Source organism: Diorhabda sublineata, chromosome 11, assembly GCF_026230105.1.
Source record: "Diorhabda sublineata isolate icDioSubl1.1 chromosome 11, icDioSubl1.1, whole genome shotgun sequence".
Taxonomy (NCBI): domain Eukaryota; kingdom Metazoa; phylum Arthropoda; class Insecta; order Coleoptera; family Chrysomelidae; genus Diorhabda; species Diorhabda sublineata.
In genome coordinates, this window is record NC_079484.1 from 16341215 (window position 1) to 16360805 (window position 19591).

General features: G+C 35.2%; 1 protein-coding gene and 1 pseudogene across 1 annotated transcript; both read left to right on the forward strand.

Annotated features, from left to right (window-relative positions):
- Window positions 1-15491: 15491 nt before the first annotated feature.
- Window positions 15492-15863, forward strand: LOC130450122 (histone H2B-like; annotated as a pseudogene).
- Window positions 15864-17349: 1486 nt separating this feature from the next.
- On the forward strand, window positions 17350-18508 carry LOC130450051 (histone H1-like). Its single transcript, XM_056788213.1, has 3 exons — window positions 17350-17714; window positions 17811-18187; window positions 18491-18508. Exons 1-3 carry the CDS (start codon window positions 17354-17356, stop codon window positions 18506-18508), a joined length of 756 nt encoding a protein of 251 aa, XP_056644191.1. The 5' UTR covers window positions 17350-17353.
- Window positions 18509-19591: the final 1083 nt, after the last annotated feature.

Genomic DNA, 19591 nt, shown 5'->3' on the forward strand with positions numbered 1-19591 from the left:
GATGCGAACTCAGTCAAATATATAAGAAATGTTGAAATTCGACTTCAAATGAGGAAGATAGACTTTGAAAATGTTCAATTAACACAAAGTGACAGTTGACTTCAAAGGGCTTCAATGGATGTTATTCGATGATATCTGACAAAGTTAGATGCGAACTCAGTCAAATATATAAGAAATGTTGAAATTCGACTTCAAATGAGGAAGATAGACTTTGAAAATGTTCAATTAACACAAAGTGACAGTTGACTTCAAAGGGCTTCAATGGATGTTATTCGATGATATCTGACAAAGTTAGATGCGATCTCACCCAAATAAATAAGAAATGTTGAAATTCGACTTCAAATGAGGAAGATAGACTTTGAAAATTTTCAATTAACACAAAGTGACAGTTGACCTCAATGGGCTTCAATGTATGCTATTCGATGATATCTGACAAAGTTACATACAAACTCACTCAAATATATAAGAAATGTTGAAATTCGACTCCAAATTAGGAAGATAGACATTGAAAATTTTTAATTAAAACAAAGCGACAGTTGACTTCAATGGGCTTCAATGGATGTTATTCGATGATATCTGACCACTTTAGATGCGAACTCACTCAAATATATAAGAAATGTTGAAATTCGAATTCAAATGAGGAAGATAGACTTTGAAAATTTTCAATTAACACAAAGTGACAGTTGACCTCAATGGGCTTCAATGTATGCTATTCGATGATATCTGACAAAGTTAGATACAAACTCACTCAAATATATAAGAAATGTTGAAATTCGACTTCAAATGAGGAAGATAGACTTTGAAAATTTTCAATTAACACAAAGTGACAGTTGACTTCAATGGGCTTCAATGAATGTTAATCGACGATATCTGACAAAGTTAGACGCGATCTCACTCAAATATATAAGAAATGTTGAAATTTGACTTCAAATGAGGAAGATAGACTTTGAAAATTTTCAATTAACACAAAGTGACAGTTGACCTCAATGGGCTTCAATGTATGCTATTCGATGATATCTGACAAAGTTACATACAAACTCACTCAAATATATAAGAAATGTTGAAATTCGACTCCAAATTAGGAAGATAGACATTGAAAATTTTTAATTAAAACAAAGCGACAGTTGACTTCAATGGGCTTCAATGGATGTTATTCGATGATATCTGACCACTTTAGATGCGAACTCACTCAAATATATAAGAAATGTTGAAATTCGAATTCAAATGAGGAAGATAGACTTTGAAAATTTTCAATTAACACAAAGTGACAGTTGACCTCAATGGGCTTCAATGTATGCTATTCGATGATATCTGACAAAGTTAGATACAAACTCACTCAAATATATAAGAAATGTTGAAATTCGAATTCAAATGAGGAAGATAGACTTTGAAAATTTTCAATTAACACAAAGTGACAGTTGAATTCAATGGGCTTCAATGGATGTTATTCGATGATATCTGACAAAGTTAGATACAAACTCACTCAAATATATAAGAAATGTTGAAATTCGACTCCAAATTAGGAAGATAGACTTTGAAAATTTTTAATTAAAACAAAGTGACAGTTGACTTCAAAGGGCTTCAATGGATGTTAATCGACGATATCTGACAAAGTTAGATGCGAACTCACTCAAATATATAAGAAATGTTGAAATTCCACTTCAAATGAGGAAGATAGACTTTGAAAATTTTCAATTAACACAAAGTGACAGTTGAATTCAATGGTCTTCAATGGATGTTAATCGACGATATCTGACAAAGTTAGATACAAACTCACTCAAATATATAAGAAATGTTGAAATTCGACTCCAAATGAGGAAGATAGACTTTGAAAATTTTTAATTAAAACAAAGTGACAGTTGACTTCAAAGGACTTCAATGGATGTTAATCGACGATATCTGACAAAGTTAGATGCGAACTCACTCAAATATATAAGAAATGTTGAAATTCGACTTCAAATGAGGAAGATAGACTTTGAAAATTTTCAATTAACACAAAGTGACAGTTGACTTCAATGGGCTTCAATGGATGTTAATCGACGATATCTGACAAAGTTACACGCGAACTCACTCAAATATATAAGAAATGTTGAAATTCGACTTCAAATGAGGAAGATAGACTTTGAAAATTTTCAATTAACACAAAGTGACAGTTGACTTCAATGGGCTTCAATGGATGTTAATCGACGATATCTGACAAAGTTACACGCGAACTCACTCAAATATATAAGAAATGTTGCAATTCGACTTCATATGAGGAAGATAGACTTTGAAAATTTTCAATTAACACAAAGTGACAGTTGACCTCAATGGGCTTCAATGGATGTTATTCGATGATATCTAACAAAGTTAGATGCGAACTCACTCAAATATATAAGAAATTATGAAATTCGACTTCATATGAGGAAGATAGACTTTGAAAATTTTCAATTAACACAAAGTGACAGTTGACCTCAATGGGCTTCAATGGATGTTATTCGATGATATCTGACAAAGTTAGATGCGAACTCACTCAAATATATAAGAAATGTTGAAATTCGACTTCAAATGAGGAAGATAGACTTTGAAAATTTTCAATTAACACAAAGTGACCATCGACCTCAATGAGCTTCAATGGATGTTATTCGATGATATCTAACAAAGTTAGATGCGATCTCACTCAAATAAATAAGAAATGTTGAAATTCGACTTCGAATGAGGAAGATAGACTTTGAAAATTTTCAATTAACACAAAGTGACAGTTGACCTCAATGGGCTTCAATGGATGTTATTCGATGATATCTAACAAAGTTAGATGCGAACTCACTCAAATATATAAGAAATGTTGAAATTCGACTTCAAATGAGGAAGATAGACTTTGAAAATTTTCAATTAACACAAAGTGACCATCGACCTCAATGAGCTTCAATGGATGTTATTCGATGATATCTAACAAAGTTAGATGCGAACTCACTCAAATATATAAGAAATGATGAAATTCGACTTCATATGAGGAAGATAGACTTTGAAAATTTTCAATTAACACAAAGTGACAGTTGACCTCAATGGGCTTCAATGGATGTTATTCGATGATATCTGACAAAGTTAGATGCGAACTCACTCAAATATATAAGAAATTATGAAATTCGACTTCATATGAGGAAGATAGACTTTGAAAATTTTCAATTAACACAAAGTGACAGTTGACCTCAATGGGCTTCAATGGATGTTATTCGATGATATCTGACAAAGTTAGATGCGAACTCACTCAAATATATAAGAAATGTTGAAATTCGACTTCAAATGAGGAAGATAGACTTTGAAAATTTTCAATTAACACAAAGTGACCATCGACCTCAATGAGCTTCAATGGATGTTATTCGATGATATCTAACAAAGTTAGATGCGATCTCACTCAAATATATAAGAAATGTTGAAATTCCACTTCAAATGAGGAAGATAGACTTTGAAAATTTTCAATTAACACAAAGTGACCATCGACCTCAATGAGCTTCAATGGATGTTATTCGATGATATCTAACAAAGTTAGATGCGATCTCACTCAAATATATAAGAAATGTTGAAATTCCACTTCAAATGAGGAAGATAGACTTTGAAAATTTTCAATTAACACAAAGTGACAGTTGACCTCAATGGGCTTCAATGGATGTTATTCGATGATATCTGACAAAGTTAGATGCGAACTCACTCAAATATATAAGAAATGTTGAAATTCGACTTCGAATGAGGAAGATAGACTTTGAAAATTTTCAATTAACACAAAGTGACAGTTGACCTCAATGGGCTTCAATGGATGTTATTCGATGATATCTAACAAAGTTAGATGCGAACTCACTCAAATATATAAGAAATGTTGAAATTCGACTTCAAATGAGGAAGATAGACTTTGAAAATTTTCAATTAACACAAAGTGACCATCGACCTCAATGAGCTTCAATGGATGTTATTCGATGATATCTAACAAAGTTAGATGCGATCTCACTCAAATATATAAGAAATGTTGAAATTCCACTTCAAATGAGGAAGATAGACTTTGAAAATTTTCAATTAACACAAAGTGACAGTTGAATTCAATGGTCTTCAATGGATGTTAATCGACGATATCTGACAAAGTTAGATACAAACTCACTCAAATATATAAGAAATGTTGAAATTCGACTCCAAATGAGGAAGATAGACTTTGAAAATTTTTAATTAAAACAAAGTGACAGTTGACTTCAAAGGGCTTCAATGGATGTTAATCGACGATATCTGACAAAGTTACACGCGAACTCACTCAAATATATAAGAAATGTTGAAATTCCACTTCAAATGAGGAAGATAGACTTTGAAAATTTTCAATTAACACAAAGTGACAGTTGAATTCAATGGTCTTCAATGGATGTTAATCGACGATATCTGACAAAGTTAGATACAAACTCACTCAAATATATAAGAAATGTTGAAATTCGACTCCAAATGAGGAAGATAGACTTTGAAAATTTTTAATTAAAACAAAGTGACAGTTGACTTCAAAGGACTTCAATGGATGTTAATCGACGATATCTGACAAAGTTAGATGCGAACTCACTCAAATATATAAGAAATGTTGAAATTCGACTTCAAATGAGGAAGATAGACTTTGAAAATTTTTAATTAAAACAAAGTGACAGTTGACTTCAATGGGCTTCAATGGATGTTAATCGACGATATCTGACAAAGTTACACGCGAACTCACTCAAATATATAAGAAATGTTGAAATTCGACTTCAAATGAGGAAGATAGACTTTGAAAATTTTCAATTAACACAAAGTGACAGTTGACTTCAATGGGCTTCAATGGATGTTAATCGACGATATCTGACAAAGTTACACGCGAACACACTCAAATATATAAGAAATGTTGAAATTCGACTTCATATGAGGAAGATAGACTTTGAAAATTTTCAATTAACACAAAGTGACAGTTGACCTCAATGGGCTTCAATGGATGTTATTCGATGATATCTAACAAAGTTAGATGCGAACTCACTCAAATATATAAGAAATGATGAAATTCGACTTCATATGAGGAAGATAGACTTTGAAAATTTTCAATTAACACAAAGTGACAGTTGACCTCAATGGGCTTCAATGGATGTTATTCGATGATATCTGACAAAGTTAGATGCGAACTCACTCAAATATATAAGAAATGTTGAAATTCGACTTCAAATGAGGAAGATAGACTTTGAAAATTTTCAATTAACACAAAGTGACAGTTGACCTCAATGGGCTTCAATGGATGTTATTCGATGATATCTGACAAAGTTAGATGCGAACCCACTCAAATAAATAAGAAATGTTGAAATTCGACTTCAAATGAGGAAGATAGACTTTGAAAATTTTCAATTAACACAAAGTGACAGTTGACTTCAATGGGCTTCAATGGATGTTATTCGATGATATCTGACAAAGTTAGATACAAACTCACTCAAATATATAAGAAATGTTGAAATTCACAGAGTGACAATCGACCTCAATCTGCTTCAATGGATGTAAATCGACGATATCTGACCAAGATGTTGCAAACTCACTCAAATATATAAGAATTGATGGGACTCGACTCCATCTTAGGAAGATAGACTTTGAAAATTTTCAATCATCACAAAGTGACAATCGACCTAAATCTGCTTCAATGAATGTAAATCGACGATATCTGACCAAGATGTTGCAAACTCACTCAAATATATAAGAATGGATGAGACTCGACTTCATCTTAGGGAGATAGATTTTGAAAATTCCCAATCAACACAAAGTGACAATCGACCTCAATGGGCTTCAATGGATGTAAATCGACGATATCTGTCGAAGTTAAATGCGAACTCACTCAAATATATAAGAATTGATGAGACTCGACTTCAACTTAGGAAGATAGACTTTGAAAATTTTTAATCAACACAAAGTGACAATCGACCTCAATGGGCTTCAATGGATGTAAATCGACGATATTTGACCAAGATGTTGCAAACTCACTTAAATATATAAGAATTGATGAGACTCGACTCCATCTTAGGAAGATAGACTTTGAAAATTTTCAGTCAACACAAAGTGACAATCGACCTCAATCTGCTTCAATGGATGTAAATCGACGATATCTGACCAAGATATTGTAAACTCACTTAAATATATAAGAATTTATGAGTTTCGACTACAAATTAGGAACATAGACTTTGAAAATTTTCAATTAACACAAAGTGATAATCAACGTCAATGGGCTTCAATAGATGTAAATCGACGATATCTGTCGAAGTTAGTTGCGAACTCATTCAAATATATAACAATTGATGAGATTCGACTTCAAATTAGGAAGATAGACTTTGAAAATTTTCAATCAACACAAAGTGACAATCGACCTCAATGGGCTTCAATCGACGATGTCTGACCAAGATGTTGCAAACTCACTCAAATATATAAGAATTTATGAGTTTCGACTCCAAATTAGGAAGATAGACTTTGAAAATTTTTAATCAACACAAAGTGACAATCGACCTCAATGGGCTTCAATGGATGTAAATCGACGATATTTGACCAAGATGTTGCAAACTCACTTAAATATATAAGAATTGATGAGACTCGACTCCATCTTAGGAAGATAGACTTTGAAAATTTTCAATCAACAAAAAGTGACAATCGACCTTAATCTGCTTCAATGGATGTAAATCGACGATATCTGACCAAGATGTTCCGAACTCACTCAAATATATAAGAATTGATGAGATTCGACTCCAAATTAGGAATATAGACTTTGAAAATTTTCAATCAACACAAAGTGACAATCGACCTCAATGGGCTTCAATGGATGTAAATCGACGATATCTAACCAAGATGTTGCAAACTCACTCAAATATATAAGAATTTATGAGATTCGACTCCAAATTGGGAAGATAGACTTTGAAAATTTTCAATCAACACAAAGTGACAATCGACCTCAATGGGCTTCAATGGATGTAAATCGACGATATCTGACCAAGATGTTGCAAACTCTTTCAAATATATAAGAATTGATGAGATTCGACTTCAAATTAGGAAGATAGATTTTGAAAATTTTCAATCAACAAAAAGTGACAATCGACCTCAATCTGCTTCAATGGATGTAAATCAACGATATCTGTCGAAGTTAAACGCGAACTCACTCAAATATATAAGAATTGATGAGACTCGACTTCATTTTAGGAAGATAGACTTTGAAAATTTGCAATCAACACAAAGTGACAATCGACCTAAATCTGCTTCAATGGATGTAAATCGACGATATCTTACCAAGATATTGCAAACTCACTTAAATATATAAGAATTGATGAGATTCGACTACAAATTAGGAAGATAGACTTTAAAAATTTTCAGTCAACACAAAGTGACAATCGACCTCAATCTGCTTCAATGGATGTAAATCGACGATATCTTACCAAGATATTGCTAACTCACTTGAATATATAAGAATTGATGAGATTCGACTACAAATTAGGACGATAGACTTTGAAAATTTTCAGTCAACACAAAGTGACAATCGACCTCAATCTGCTTCAATGGATGTAAATCGACGATATCTTACCAAGATATTGCAAACTCACTTAAATATATAAGAATTGATGAGATTCGACTACAAATTAGGAAGATAGACTTTAAAAATTTTCAGTCAACACAAAGTGACAATCGACCTCAATCTGCTTCAATGGATGTAAATCGACGATATCTTACCAAGATATTGCAAACTCACTTAAATATATAAGAATTGATGAGATTCGACTACAAATTAGGAAGATAGACTTTGAAAATTTTCAATCAACACAAAGTGACAATCGACCTCAATCTGCTTCAATGGATGTAAATCGACGATATCTTACCAAGATATTGCAAACTCACTTAAATATATAAGAATTGATGAGATTCGACTACAAATTAGGAAGATAGACTTTAAAAATTTTCAGTCAACACAAAGTGACAATCGACCTCAATGGGCTTCAATGGATGTAAATCGACGATATTTGACCAAGATGTTGCAAACTCACTCAAATATATAACAATTGATGATATTCGACTTCAAATTGGGAAGATAGACTTTGAAAATTTTCAATCAACAGAAAGTGACAATTGACCTCAATCTGCTTCAATGGATGTATATCGACGATATCTGACCAAGATGTTGCAAACTCACTCAAATATATAACAATTGATGATATTCGACTCCAAATTGGGAAGATAGACATTGAAAATTTTCAATCAACACAAAGTGACAATTGACCTCAATCTGCTTCAATGGATGTATATCGACGATATCTGACCAAGATGTTGCAAACTCACTCAAATATATAACAATTGATGATATTCGACTCCAAATTGGGAAGATAGACTTTGAAAATTTTCAATCAACAGAAAGTGACAATTGACCTCAATCTGCTTCAATGGATGTAAATCGACGATATCTTACCAAGATATTGCAAACTCACTTAAATATATAAGAATTGATGAGATTCGACTACAAATTAGGAAGATAGACTTTGAAAATTTTCAATCAACACAAAGTGACAATCGACCTCAATCTGCTTCAATGGATGTAAATCGACGATATCTTACCAAGATATTGCAAACTCACTTAAATATATAAGAATTGATGAGATTCGACTACAAATTAGGAAGATAGACTTTAAAAATTTTCAGTCAACACAAAGTGACAATCGACCTCAATGGGCTTCAATGGATGTAAATCGACGATATTTGACCAAGATGTTGCAAACTCACTCAAATATATAACAATTGATGATATTCGACTTCAAATTGGGAAGATAGACTTTGAAAATTTTCAATCAACAGAAAGTGACAATTGACCTCAATCTGCTTCAATGGATGTATATCGACGATATCTGACCAAGATGTTGCAAACTCACTCAAATATATAACAATTGATGATATTCGACTCCAAATTGGGAAGATAGACATTGAAAATTTTCAATCAACACAAAGTGACAATTGACCTCAATCTGCTTCAATGGATGTATATCGACGATATCTGACCAAGATGTTGCAAACTCACTCAAATATATAACAATTGATGATATTCGACTCCAAATTGGGAAGATAGACTTTGAAAATTTTCAATCAACAGAAAGTGACAATTGACCTCAATCTGCTTCAATGGATGTAAATCGACGATATCTTACCAAGATATTGCAAACTCACTTAAATATATAAGAATTGATGAGATTCGACTACAAATAAGGAAGATAGACTTTAAAAATTTTCAGTCAACACAAAGTGACAATCGACCTCAATCTGCTTCAATGGATGTAAATCGACGATATCTTACCAAGATATTGCAAACTCACTTGAATATATAAGAATTGATGAGATTCGACTACAAATTAGGAAGATAGACTTTGAAAATTTTCAATCAACACAAAGTGACAATCGACCTCAATCTGCTTCAATGGATGTAAATCGACGATATCTTACCAAGATATTGCAAACTCACTCAAATATATAAGAATTGATGAGACTCGACTTCATCTTAGGAAGATAGACTTCGAAAATTTTCAATCAACACAAAGTGACAATCGACCTCAATGGGGTTCAATGGATGTAAATCGACGATATCTGTCGAAGTTAAATGCGAAATCACTCAAATATATAAGAATTGATGAGACTCGACTTCAACTTAGGGAGATAGACTTCGAAAATTTTCAATCAACACAAAGTGACAATCGACCTTAATCTACTTTAATGGATGTAAATCGACGATATCTGACCAAGATGTTGCAAACTCACTCAAATATATAACAATTGATGAGATTCGACTTCAAATTAGGAAGATAGACTTTAAAAATTTTCAGTCAACACAAAGTGACAATCGACCTCAATGGGCTTCAATGGATGTAAATCGACGATATCTTACCAAGATATTGCAAACTCACTTAAATATATAAGAATTGATGAGATTCGACTACAAATTAGGAAGATAGACTTTAAAAATTTTCAATCAACACAAAGTGACAATCGACCTCAATCTGCTTCAATGGATGTAAATCGACGATATCTTACCAAGATATTGCAAACTCACTCAAATATATAAGAATTGATGATATTCGACTCCAAATTGGGAAGATAGACTTTGAAAATTTTCAATCAACACAAAGTGACAATCGACCTCAATCTGCATCAATGGATGTAAATCGACGATATCTTACGAAGATGTTGCAAACTCACTCAAATATATAACAATTGATGAGATTCGACTTCAAATTAGGAAGATAGACTTTGAAAATTTTCAATCAACACAAAGTGACAATCGACCTCAATGGGCTTCAATGGATGTAAATCGACGATATCTGACCAAGATGTTGGAAACTCACTCAAATATATAACAATTGATGATATTCGACTCCAAATTGGGAAGATAGACTTTGAAAATTTTCAATCAACACAAAGTGACAATCGACCTCAATGGGCTTCAATGGATGTAAATCGACGATATCTGACCAAGATGTTGGAAACTCACTCAAATATATAACAATTGATGATATTCGACTCCAAATTGGGAAGATAGACTTTGAAAATTTTCAATCAACACAAAGTGACAATCGACCTCAATGGGCTTCAATGGATGTAAATCGACGATATCTGACCAAGATGTTGCAACCTCACTCAAATATATAAGAATTTATGATATTCGACCCCAAATTGGGAGGATAGACTTTGAAAATTTTCAATCAACACAAAGTGACAATCGACCTCAATCTGCATTAATGGATGTAAATCGACGATATCTTATCAAGATGTTGCAAACTCACTTAAATATATAAGAATTGATGAGATTCGACTTCAACTTAGGAAGATAGACTTTGAAAATTTTCAATCAACACAAAGTGACAATCGACCTCAATCTGCTTCAATGGATGTAAATCGACGATATCTGTCGAAGTTAAATGCGAACTCACTCACTCACAGCTTACAAAAATCGACAGCTTTACCGAAATGGTAGAAAATCTAGGCAGTAAACTAACAAAACTGCTAGAGCAAAATGAAAAAAACCAAAATAAAGGACAAACCCAAACGGAAAACAAAACATGCGAAAAGATATGCGAGAGCCAGACAATAGTAATGGAGGACTCAAGCAGCGAAGACTGCCTAATGGAAGAAGAGGATTTCACGCAAGTGAAAAATAAAAGAAAACGTAAGAATGCGAAAAGCAAACTTACGATAGAAAATAAAACCGACAACAACGAAAACGGAAAGGAAATAGAAGAAGAACTAAAAAAAATAAAGAGAGACGAAGAGGAAAAACAAAAAAAAAAACCGGAGAGGAGGCCACCTCCAATCATATTGAAATCCCCACTGATGTGGACTGTTATCAGGAAACAACTGATACAGAGAAATATCAAAGCCCAATGCAAAATGGGCAGCCACACTGGAAAGATCACCACGCAATCAGTGGATGATTTCAATAAAATGAAGATGCTTCTGAGCGAGCACAAAGAAATAGAGTGGTACACGTACGCACTCAAAGAGGAAAAAGAAAGAAAGCTAGTGATTAAAGGACTAGCAGTCAACACCCCAGCTCCGGAAGTAGAAACCGAGCTGAGGGAAGTAGGATTAAAACCGAAAAAAGTATGGCAACTGACGAGCTATACGCAAAAAAATCAAGATAACACCAGGAAATTACTACCAATATACATGGTAGTTATCGAGCCTGCAGAAGAGCAGGCATACAAAAACCTTAGATATCTCTGCCACACGAAAATAAGTGTGGTAGAACAGAAAAAACACGACGGACCTGTACAATGCTACAGGTGCCAAGGATTCCATCACGGACAGAGCACGTGCAACATGGACGTGCGCTGTGTAAGATGCGCAGGAGAACACAGGGCCGCGGACTGCACCCTGAGCAAGACCGAGAAGCCGAAATGCAGAAACTGCGCAGGTGACCACCCAGCCAACTACAGGGGGTGTCCGAAAAATCCCAAAAAAGAGGAAACAAAAAAACCAACAACAAAAACCACGATCCCAGGAGTCAGCTACGCCCAAACGGCCAAGAAAACGCCGACAGCCTCAATTCCTCAAAAACAACAAGGAACGGGCGAGATATTGAGTATGCTGCAAAATATGCAAGCACTCATAGCGACATTAATAGCCCAACAAGTCAAATAAAATGACAAACAACCTTCCTAGTCAAATAAAGATCGGCTCGTGGAACACAGGAGGACTACGAACAAACCAAAACACCATGGGAGTGATCTTGGAGGAAGAAGATTACGATATCTTCGCTCTACAAAAAACAAAATTGCCAGGTGACACACACAGATTCACCTGGCCAGGCTACAACGTTTATAGAGACGATATAAACGGACGCTCCGGAGGCACAGCGATCTTAGTAAAAAAAGAGTTGTGCCAACACCGAATAAATTCACCGGACGGACTACTTAGCATGGAGGCGACAATAGTAGTCATTAAAACATCATACGGCGATATTAGAATAATATCAGCATACGTAAGGCCTGAGACTACAATACACGAGGAAGACGTGCTAGCAGTACTCCCAGATGGTAAAAAAGGCATAATCATAGGTGATCTGAATGCCAAGTCCCCTGCGTGGTACAGCACAAGAAGAAACAGACAAGGAAGAAACTTGGAGAAGATCATAGAAGATCACCCATCCTATCAAGCGATAGGACCAGTAAGACCGACACACTACCCACCAAATGGAGGAAGGCCCGAGGTTATAGACATCGCCGTGTTGAGAGACATGACGATGCCTGTAGAAATCCGGACCATAGACGGCGGCGACGCTCATTCACCAATCGTCGTCACCATCGGTAGCGGCAACAGACAAGCAGGAAGAACCGTGAGAAAAACCAACTGGGAGAAATTCAGAAGGCTAACAGGACAGCTGTTAGGACCAATCACGGAAATAAAAAGCAAGGAGATGTTAGAAGAACAGGTCTGTTTCTTCGAAGAAGCACTATCAGAAGCGATAGAACGAAGTACCACAATGACCGTACCAGACAAATACGGCAGATTCAAAAATATAAGCGACGATATGAGAAATCTGATTAGGGAGAAAAACCGAATAGCTAGAAGAGCCCAAAGAACGCAAAATCCAGAAGAAAGGAGGAGAGTGAGGGAAATGAAACAGGAAATTCAAGAACAGCTACAGGAGCACAGAAGCGAGGAATGGAACAGAAGGATAAACGAACTAGATCCGCAAAAACCCGGATTATGGAACATATCTAAAGTCTTAAGAGAAGAAAGAAAACCAATGCCCCCAATACACGGAAGCAACGGGATGGCGTATACAGACAAAGAGAAAGCAGAAGAGCTGAAAAACACGATGGAACTTCAGTTTACACTGAACGAACATCCCGACGAAGATATGGACCTCTCAGACATGATAGAAGAAAACATCAACGATTACCTAGAAGAAGAGGACGATCAAGAAACCCTAGGATTCGCAACACCGATGGAAATGAAAGAACTACTCAGGTTCGCATCAGCAAGGAAGGCTCCGGGAATAGACGGAATCACGAACAGAGCGCTGAAAAACATGCCAAAAAAAGGTATGGCATACCTTTCGAACATACATAATAAGTGGCATGTTGAAGACAAAACACTTTCCATCGAGATGGAAACAAGCAGACATTATCATGCTGAGAAAACCCGGAAAGGACCCCACTTTCCCCCAAAACTAAAGACCGATAAGTTTGCTACCTGCCATGAGTAAAATCGCAGAGAGAGTGATACTGAGGATTCTGAACGAACAAACAAAGACATTAAATACAATACCAGAGGAACAATTCGGCTTCAGGAAAAACCACAGCACCGAACAACAAATCTTGAGACTAGTAGAATATACTACTCAAGGTTTCAACCAGAAAGAATCCACAGGGGTAATCTTCCTAGACATAAGCAAAGCCTTCGACCGAGTATGGCACGAGGGCTTGCTTTACAAGATGAAAGAGGCAGGATACACAAAACCGCTCATAAAACTCCTGAGCACGTACCTCAAAGACAGGAAGTTTCAGGTGAAGGTCGCAAACGAAAAATCGGAGGTCGGAGAGCAGCAGGCGGGAGTACCGCAAGGAGCGGTACTATCACCAATGCTGTATAACATATACACAGCAGACATCCCGAAAACGGAGAACACCTTGACAGCGCTATATGCGGACGACACTGCAATAGCAACGAGATGCGTTAAGGTGAAAAACATCACGAAAAGACTCCAAAACGCTGCAAAAGAGATTGACGAATGGTGCAAAACATGGAAAATACAAGTCAACTGCGAGAAAAGCCAAGCAGTTCTCTTTAAGAAAAAAAGAAGCCACCAACCCGACCGGAAAATAAAAATTAACAACGAAGAAATCCAGTGGACAAAAAAGGCCAAATACCTAGGCGTAACGCTAGACCAAAGTCTCACTTTCAACGAACACGTGAAAAACACTGTCGACAAAGTGAGACAAGCGAGAGCAAGACTATGCGGATTAATCGGTAGAAAAAGCAAGTTAAAGACGGAAACAAAGCTCAGATTTATCAGGAGTATAATAATACCGATTATTACGTACGCCTCTGTTGCCTGGGGACATACTTGCAAAACAAACAGAAAGAAATTACAGGCTCAACAAAACATAACGCTGAGACAAGCACTAAATGTTCACTGGACAACAAGTAGCGAGGAAATATACGGAGAAACGGGACCCGAAAAAGTATTAGACATCATGGACCAAAGGGCAATAAAGCTATTCGAGGAGTTGGCAACACACCCCAACGAAGAATTAAGGGAAATCATAAAATACAACAAAGAAGACTACAAGAAACACAAGAGGCCCAGAAAACAATTGGATGGATAGAGGTAAAGTAGATTAAGGTAGGCTAGTTTAGGTTAGTATAAAAAAAAAACAAAAAACCAAAAAAAAAAACAAAAAAAAAAATTTCTATCCAAAATCCTAGGTTTTCAGAGACAACCCACAAGAGGACACCCCCCGACACGGTAACTCCGCATTTCATAAGCGAGTGTAGAGTTATACATCGGGGACAGCTATAGAGAAGGCGAAGGACCACTCGGATTAGATCTTTCCGACCGGTTGTAGGTCGGAAAAGGTTTACCCGAGGCCGCGAAACACACACACACACATTATGACGTCCAGACTATGAAGCCAAGAGAGTATAGCCAACAGGCTAATCTCTTAACAAAAAAAGATAGACATCCCGGAATCTCCCATAGAACTAAGGGGAGAGGAAGGATTCTACGCGCGAAACTGCGACGCGAAAGAGGATGAGGACCTGTCGGAATTGACAGGGGGTGGTTGGAATGTTCTTCTTCGCACCCACTCGCGGATTTATCCGGGGGTGGATGCTTAGAGGGACGGGATTTCTCACGCGCAAGTGTGTGTGTGTGTGTGTGTATTAACTGTTAATGTTACCCACTTTTCGTCGATAAATACGGTACGTCATCCAAGTGTTTTTATTTTATGTCAAGAGAAATAATGCCACCAAAAGCTAGCGGAAAGGCAGCGAAAAAAGCCGGAAAGGCTCAAAAGAATATTTCGAAAGCCGATAAAAAGAAGAAAAGGAGGAGGAAGGAAAGTTATGCTATTTACATTTACAAAGTACTTAAGCAAGTTCATCCTGACACCGGTATATCGAGTAAAGCTATGAGTATAATGAATAGTTTTGTTAATGATATATAAGAACGTATCGCCGCCGAAGCATCCAGATTGGCTCATTATAATAAACGTTCAACAATTACAAGTAGAGAAATTCAAACTGCAGTGAGACTATTGCTTCCCGGAGAATTGGCAAAACATGCAGTCAGTGAAGGAACTAAAGCAGTTACCAAATATACTAGTTCTAAATAATAAGTATAACATATCTACTATATTGACAGAAAATTTTCTATTTTATTTACTTAAATAATAACATCGACCAAACAAAAAAAAAACGGTTCTTTTCAGAACCACAATACTACTTTTTTTTTTATTTATATATGATAACAACGAACGAAAGACTTTAATTCAATTGAATTCTATTAAATATGACGAAAGATGATATTCCACTTAACTGAAAAATCCTCTTCTAAGATCAATAAAAATTTATTGTGTATTAATATTATAAGGCCAAGTTTTTCCGTTGTACGTACATATATATATATATATATATATATATATATATATATATATATATATATATATATATAAAACTTTCTAACGTCGCTTTTGTTTTAAAAAGTTTCATATACTAATTCACTGTCTGCTAAAGGCAAAAAAAAACCCGACCGCCGGTAAGATAAAACATACAAAGCGGTTGGACGGTTGCCGTTGTTAAAGTAGTTTTTGTGGCGTCTTTGAAGTTTTGTTAAAAACACTTTTTTTTTCTTTTCAAATTGGTTTGAAATTTTAAATAAAATATGTTCATTTCCTAAAATAATATACTATACAATGTAAAAAAAAATTGTCGGATAAAATATGAAATATTGTGTAATAGACATAGTTGCGAATAGAGCGAAGTAGTTAGTTCGTTCGAAGAAAATATAATCAGTCAATCAATCTATTGTTAATAATTATAATTTGCTACTACCACCACCACCACCCACCATTCAATATTATCTAAAATGAAATATAAGCGGGTTCCAATATTGAAATTTGATATTTTTCTTATATTTAGTATGTCGGAAGATTGTTATTGAAAAATACTCATAATAATATATTAGTTACGAACATATATAGTAGAAACGTGTCGCGTAAGTCAGGGTAGACATGTCACCGTTCAAATGATAATTGCGGTATTATTTCAATTCGTTTTGATATTTTTAAATATTGGTCATTATTGTGAATAGACACGTTTCTCTTTACCTTCATTGTATTTTAAGAAGGACTTCTATTTAATTTCGAAATTATATCTAAAGTGCTAAGCATCGACGGAAATAAATTTTTAACCATTTTTAAGTGGTACTTTTTTTTAATAACAAACGTTGTTAGCAGTCATTAAATTATAGTAAAACTTCGGCGAAAGTTCGAAGTATACCTTAGTTAGTTATTTGTCAATTTTTTTCATTACATTCGATTCGAAAATCTCGAAGAAACCAAGGTTTTTGAGGTTGGTTTGGTTTATGAGGTTCGTTTTTTAACTTAGTTCTATTCGTTCGTTCAGTCTTCCGTCCGCTTTATTTGAATGACTCCTCTTGTAACTCATTACACGCGGAAAATTAAAAGTCTTTTATACTTTTAAGTATATAGAGAGGTGAAATTTTATAAAACTAAATATAAAAGTACATCCAATATTTTTTTTTTTTATATCAGTTTAGTGTAGTTTATCGACGATATAATAACACACAAGGTTGTTAGTAGTTATGGCGGATACAGAAAATCAAACTTCGGTTGTAACCGCAACGTCTGCGTCTAATTCACCGCAGGTTTCGTCGTCTCCAATAAATAAAAAGGAAAAAAAAGCTAAAAATCCTAGGACCAAACCATCTCATCCACCGACTTCGGAAATGGTAAACAATGCGATCAAAGGTTTAAAGGAACGCGGAGGCTCATCTTTACAAGCAATTAAAAAGTATATTGCTGCCAATTATAAAGTTGATGCAGAAAAAGTAGCGCCATTCATCAAAAAATATTTGAAAGCATCTGTAGTATCGGGATCTTTGGTACAAACTAAAGGTAAAGGAGCTTCCGGATCATTCAAGTTAGCTTCGGCAACTTCGACTGGTGGTACTTCGGCTAAAACGAATGCTATTGACAAAAAGAAAAAGAAAACAGCCGCTTCTACTCCAGGCGTAACTAAATCCAAAAAAATTGTAACAGCAGCAAAACGAAATGCTATTATTGCAGGAGGAGGAGTGGATAAATCGAAAAGTATTAAGAAATCTAATAAAGGCAAAAAAACGACAGGTACAGCAGCGGCTTCCTTAAAAACTTCGACGACGACGACGACAACAACAACATCGATTACTGATAAGAAAGGCGTTAAAGTTGCCAAAAAAACAGACAAAAAATCTTCGGCTAAAGGAGGAGTCATCGCCGCAGCCGCCGCTTCCAATACAGCCAGTGCCGCATCATCCGAATTAAAAAGGAAGAATCCTACTAAAGCAAAAAAATCCAATAAAGGCAGTCCCACGAAAAAACCGAAAGCACCAAAACCGAAAACTTCGAAAGCAGCTGCCAGCAGCTCCTCTCCTAAAGCAAGAAAAGCCGCCGCCGCCGCCGCTCCTAAAAAGAAGAAATAAAAAGAATATTTTTTTTCTGACAGAAAGATAGTACAACAATCGAGAAGTATTATCGGACTGATGATGGGTACGCGACGACAATCGACAATAATAACAAATGGCCCTTATCAGGGCCACAATTTTTTCATTTATTTATGAAGAAAATAAGAAACAAATAATGTTTGTTTTGATAAAACAAGAATTTTTGGAATTTCGGTTCAATAATTGATATGTCATGTTATGTTATATGTAACATTTTCATCGATCGATGTAATGTAGGTTGTTACCACCTTCTAAATTTGTCTCGACCTACCTACGATATAGTAGATCTAATGTGTTTTATAATCTTTCAATTATTATATGTCGATATTGTCTAAAATTTGTTAGTTAAAAATAATAATTTTCTCTATCTCGTGTATGTATGTATGTATGTATGTATGTGTGCGTGTGTGTGTGTGTGCGCGTGTGTGTGTGTGTGCGTGTGTGTGTGTGCGGCGTGCGTCTTCTTTATCTAATCAACAATCACATCCTATGTTTATATCAAAATATTATACTAATATCATAAATGCTAAATTATTTGTGGTTCTGAAAAGAACCGTTTTTACTTACAATATATATATAAAACAAAAAATCTATTATAGATAATAGATAAAATGTAATTCTATAAAAAAAAAAATTTTTGTATTTATGCTCGTTCTCCGCGAATTCTTCTAGCCAATTGGATATCCTTGGGCATAATGGTGACTCTTTTAGCATGAATGGCACACAGATTAGTATCTTCGAATAGACCTACCAAATAAGCCTCACTAGCTTCCTGGAGAGCCATAACCGCTGAACTTTGAAAACGTAAATCTGTTTTAAAATCTTGTGCTATTTCACGAACCAATCGTTGAAACGGCAATTTTCTAATAAGTAATTCGGTACTCTTTTGATAACGTCTTATCTCACGAAGAGCTACAGTACCTGGCCTATAACGATGAGGTTTTTTTACTCCACCAGTAGCTGGTGCGCTTTTACGGGCGGCTTTCGTCGCTAATTGTTTACGAGGAGCTTTCCCTCCAGTCGATTTTCTAGCAGTTTGTTTAGTACGAGCCATCTTATTTTTTTTTGTAAGTATATAAGAAATGTCAATATACTGAACCGCTATAGCAACTCGATAAACACACAATGAATGAGATAAATTTAGAGATTGTGCAAAATTAGGAAGGAAGGTTTTTTTTTTTTTGGTAATTTGGTTATGATTTGCATTAGGCCCTGATATAGGAATTTTTTCCTCTGCAGGGCTGGGTGTGGGGATATTTAGTTGGGAAGTGTTTGCTCGGCTGCTTCTAGCGGTGCAGTTACATTTTTTTTTTGTTGGATTTTTTTTTTGGGGGGTTT

Coding starts and splice junctions, on each gene's coding strand:
- LOC130450051 (XM_056788213.1), top strand. CDS start 17,354: ATGGCGGATACAGAAAATCAAACTTCGGTTGTAACCGCAACGTCTGCG. Junction 17,715..17,810: donor AGCTTCGGCAACTTCGACTG/GTGGTACTTCGG, acceptor AAATTGTAACAG/CAGCAAAACGAAATGCTATT.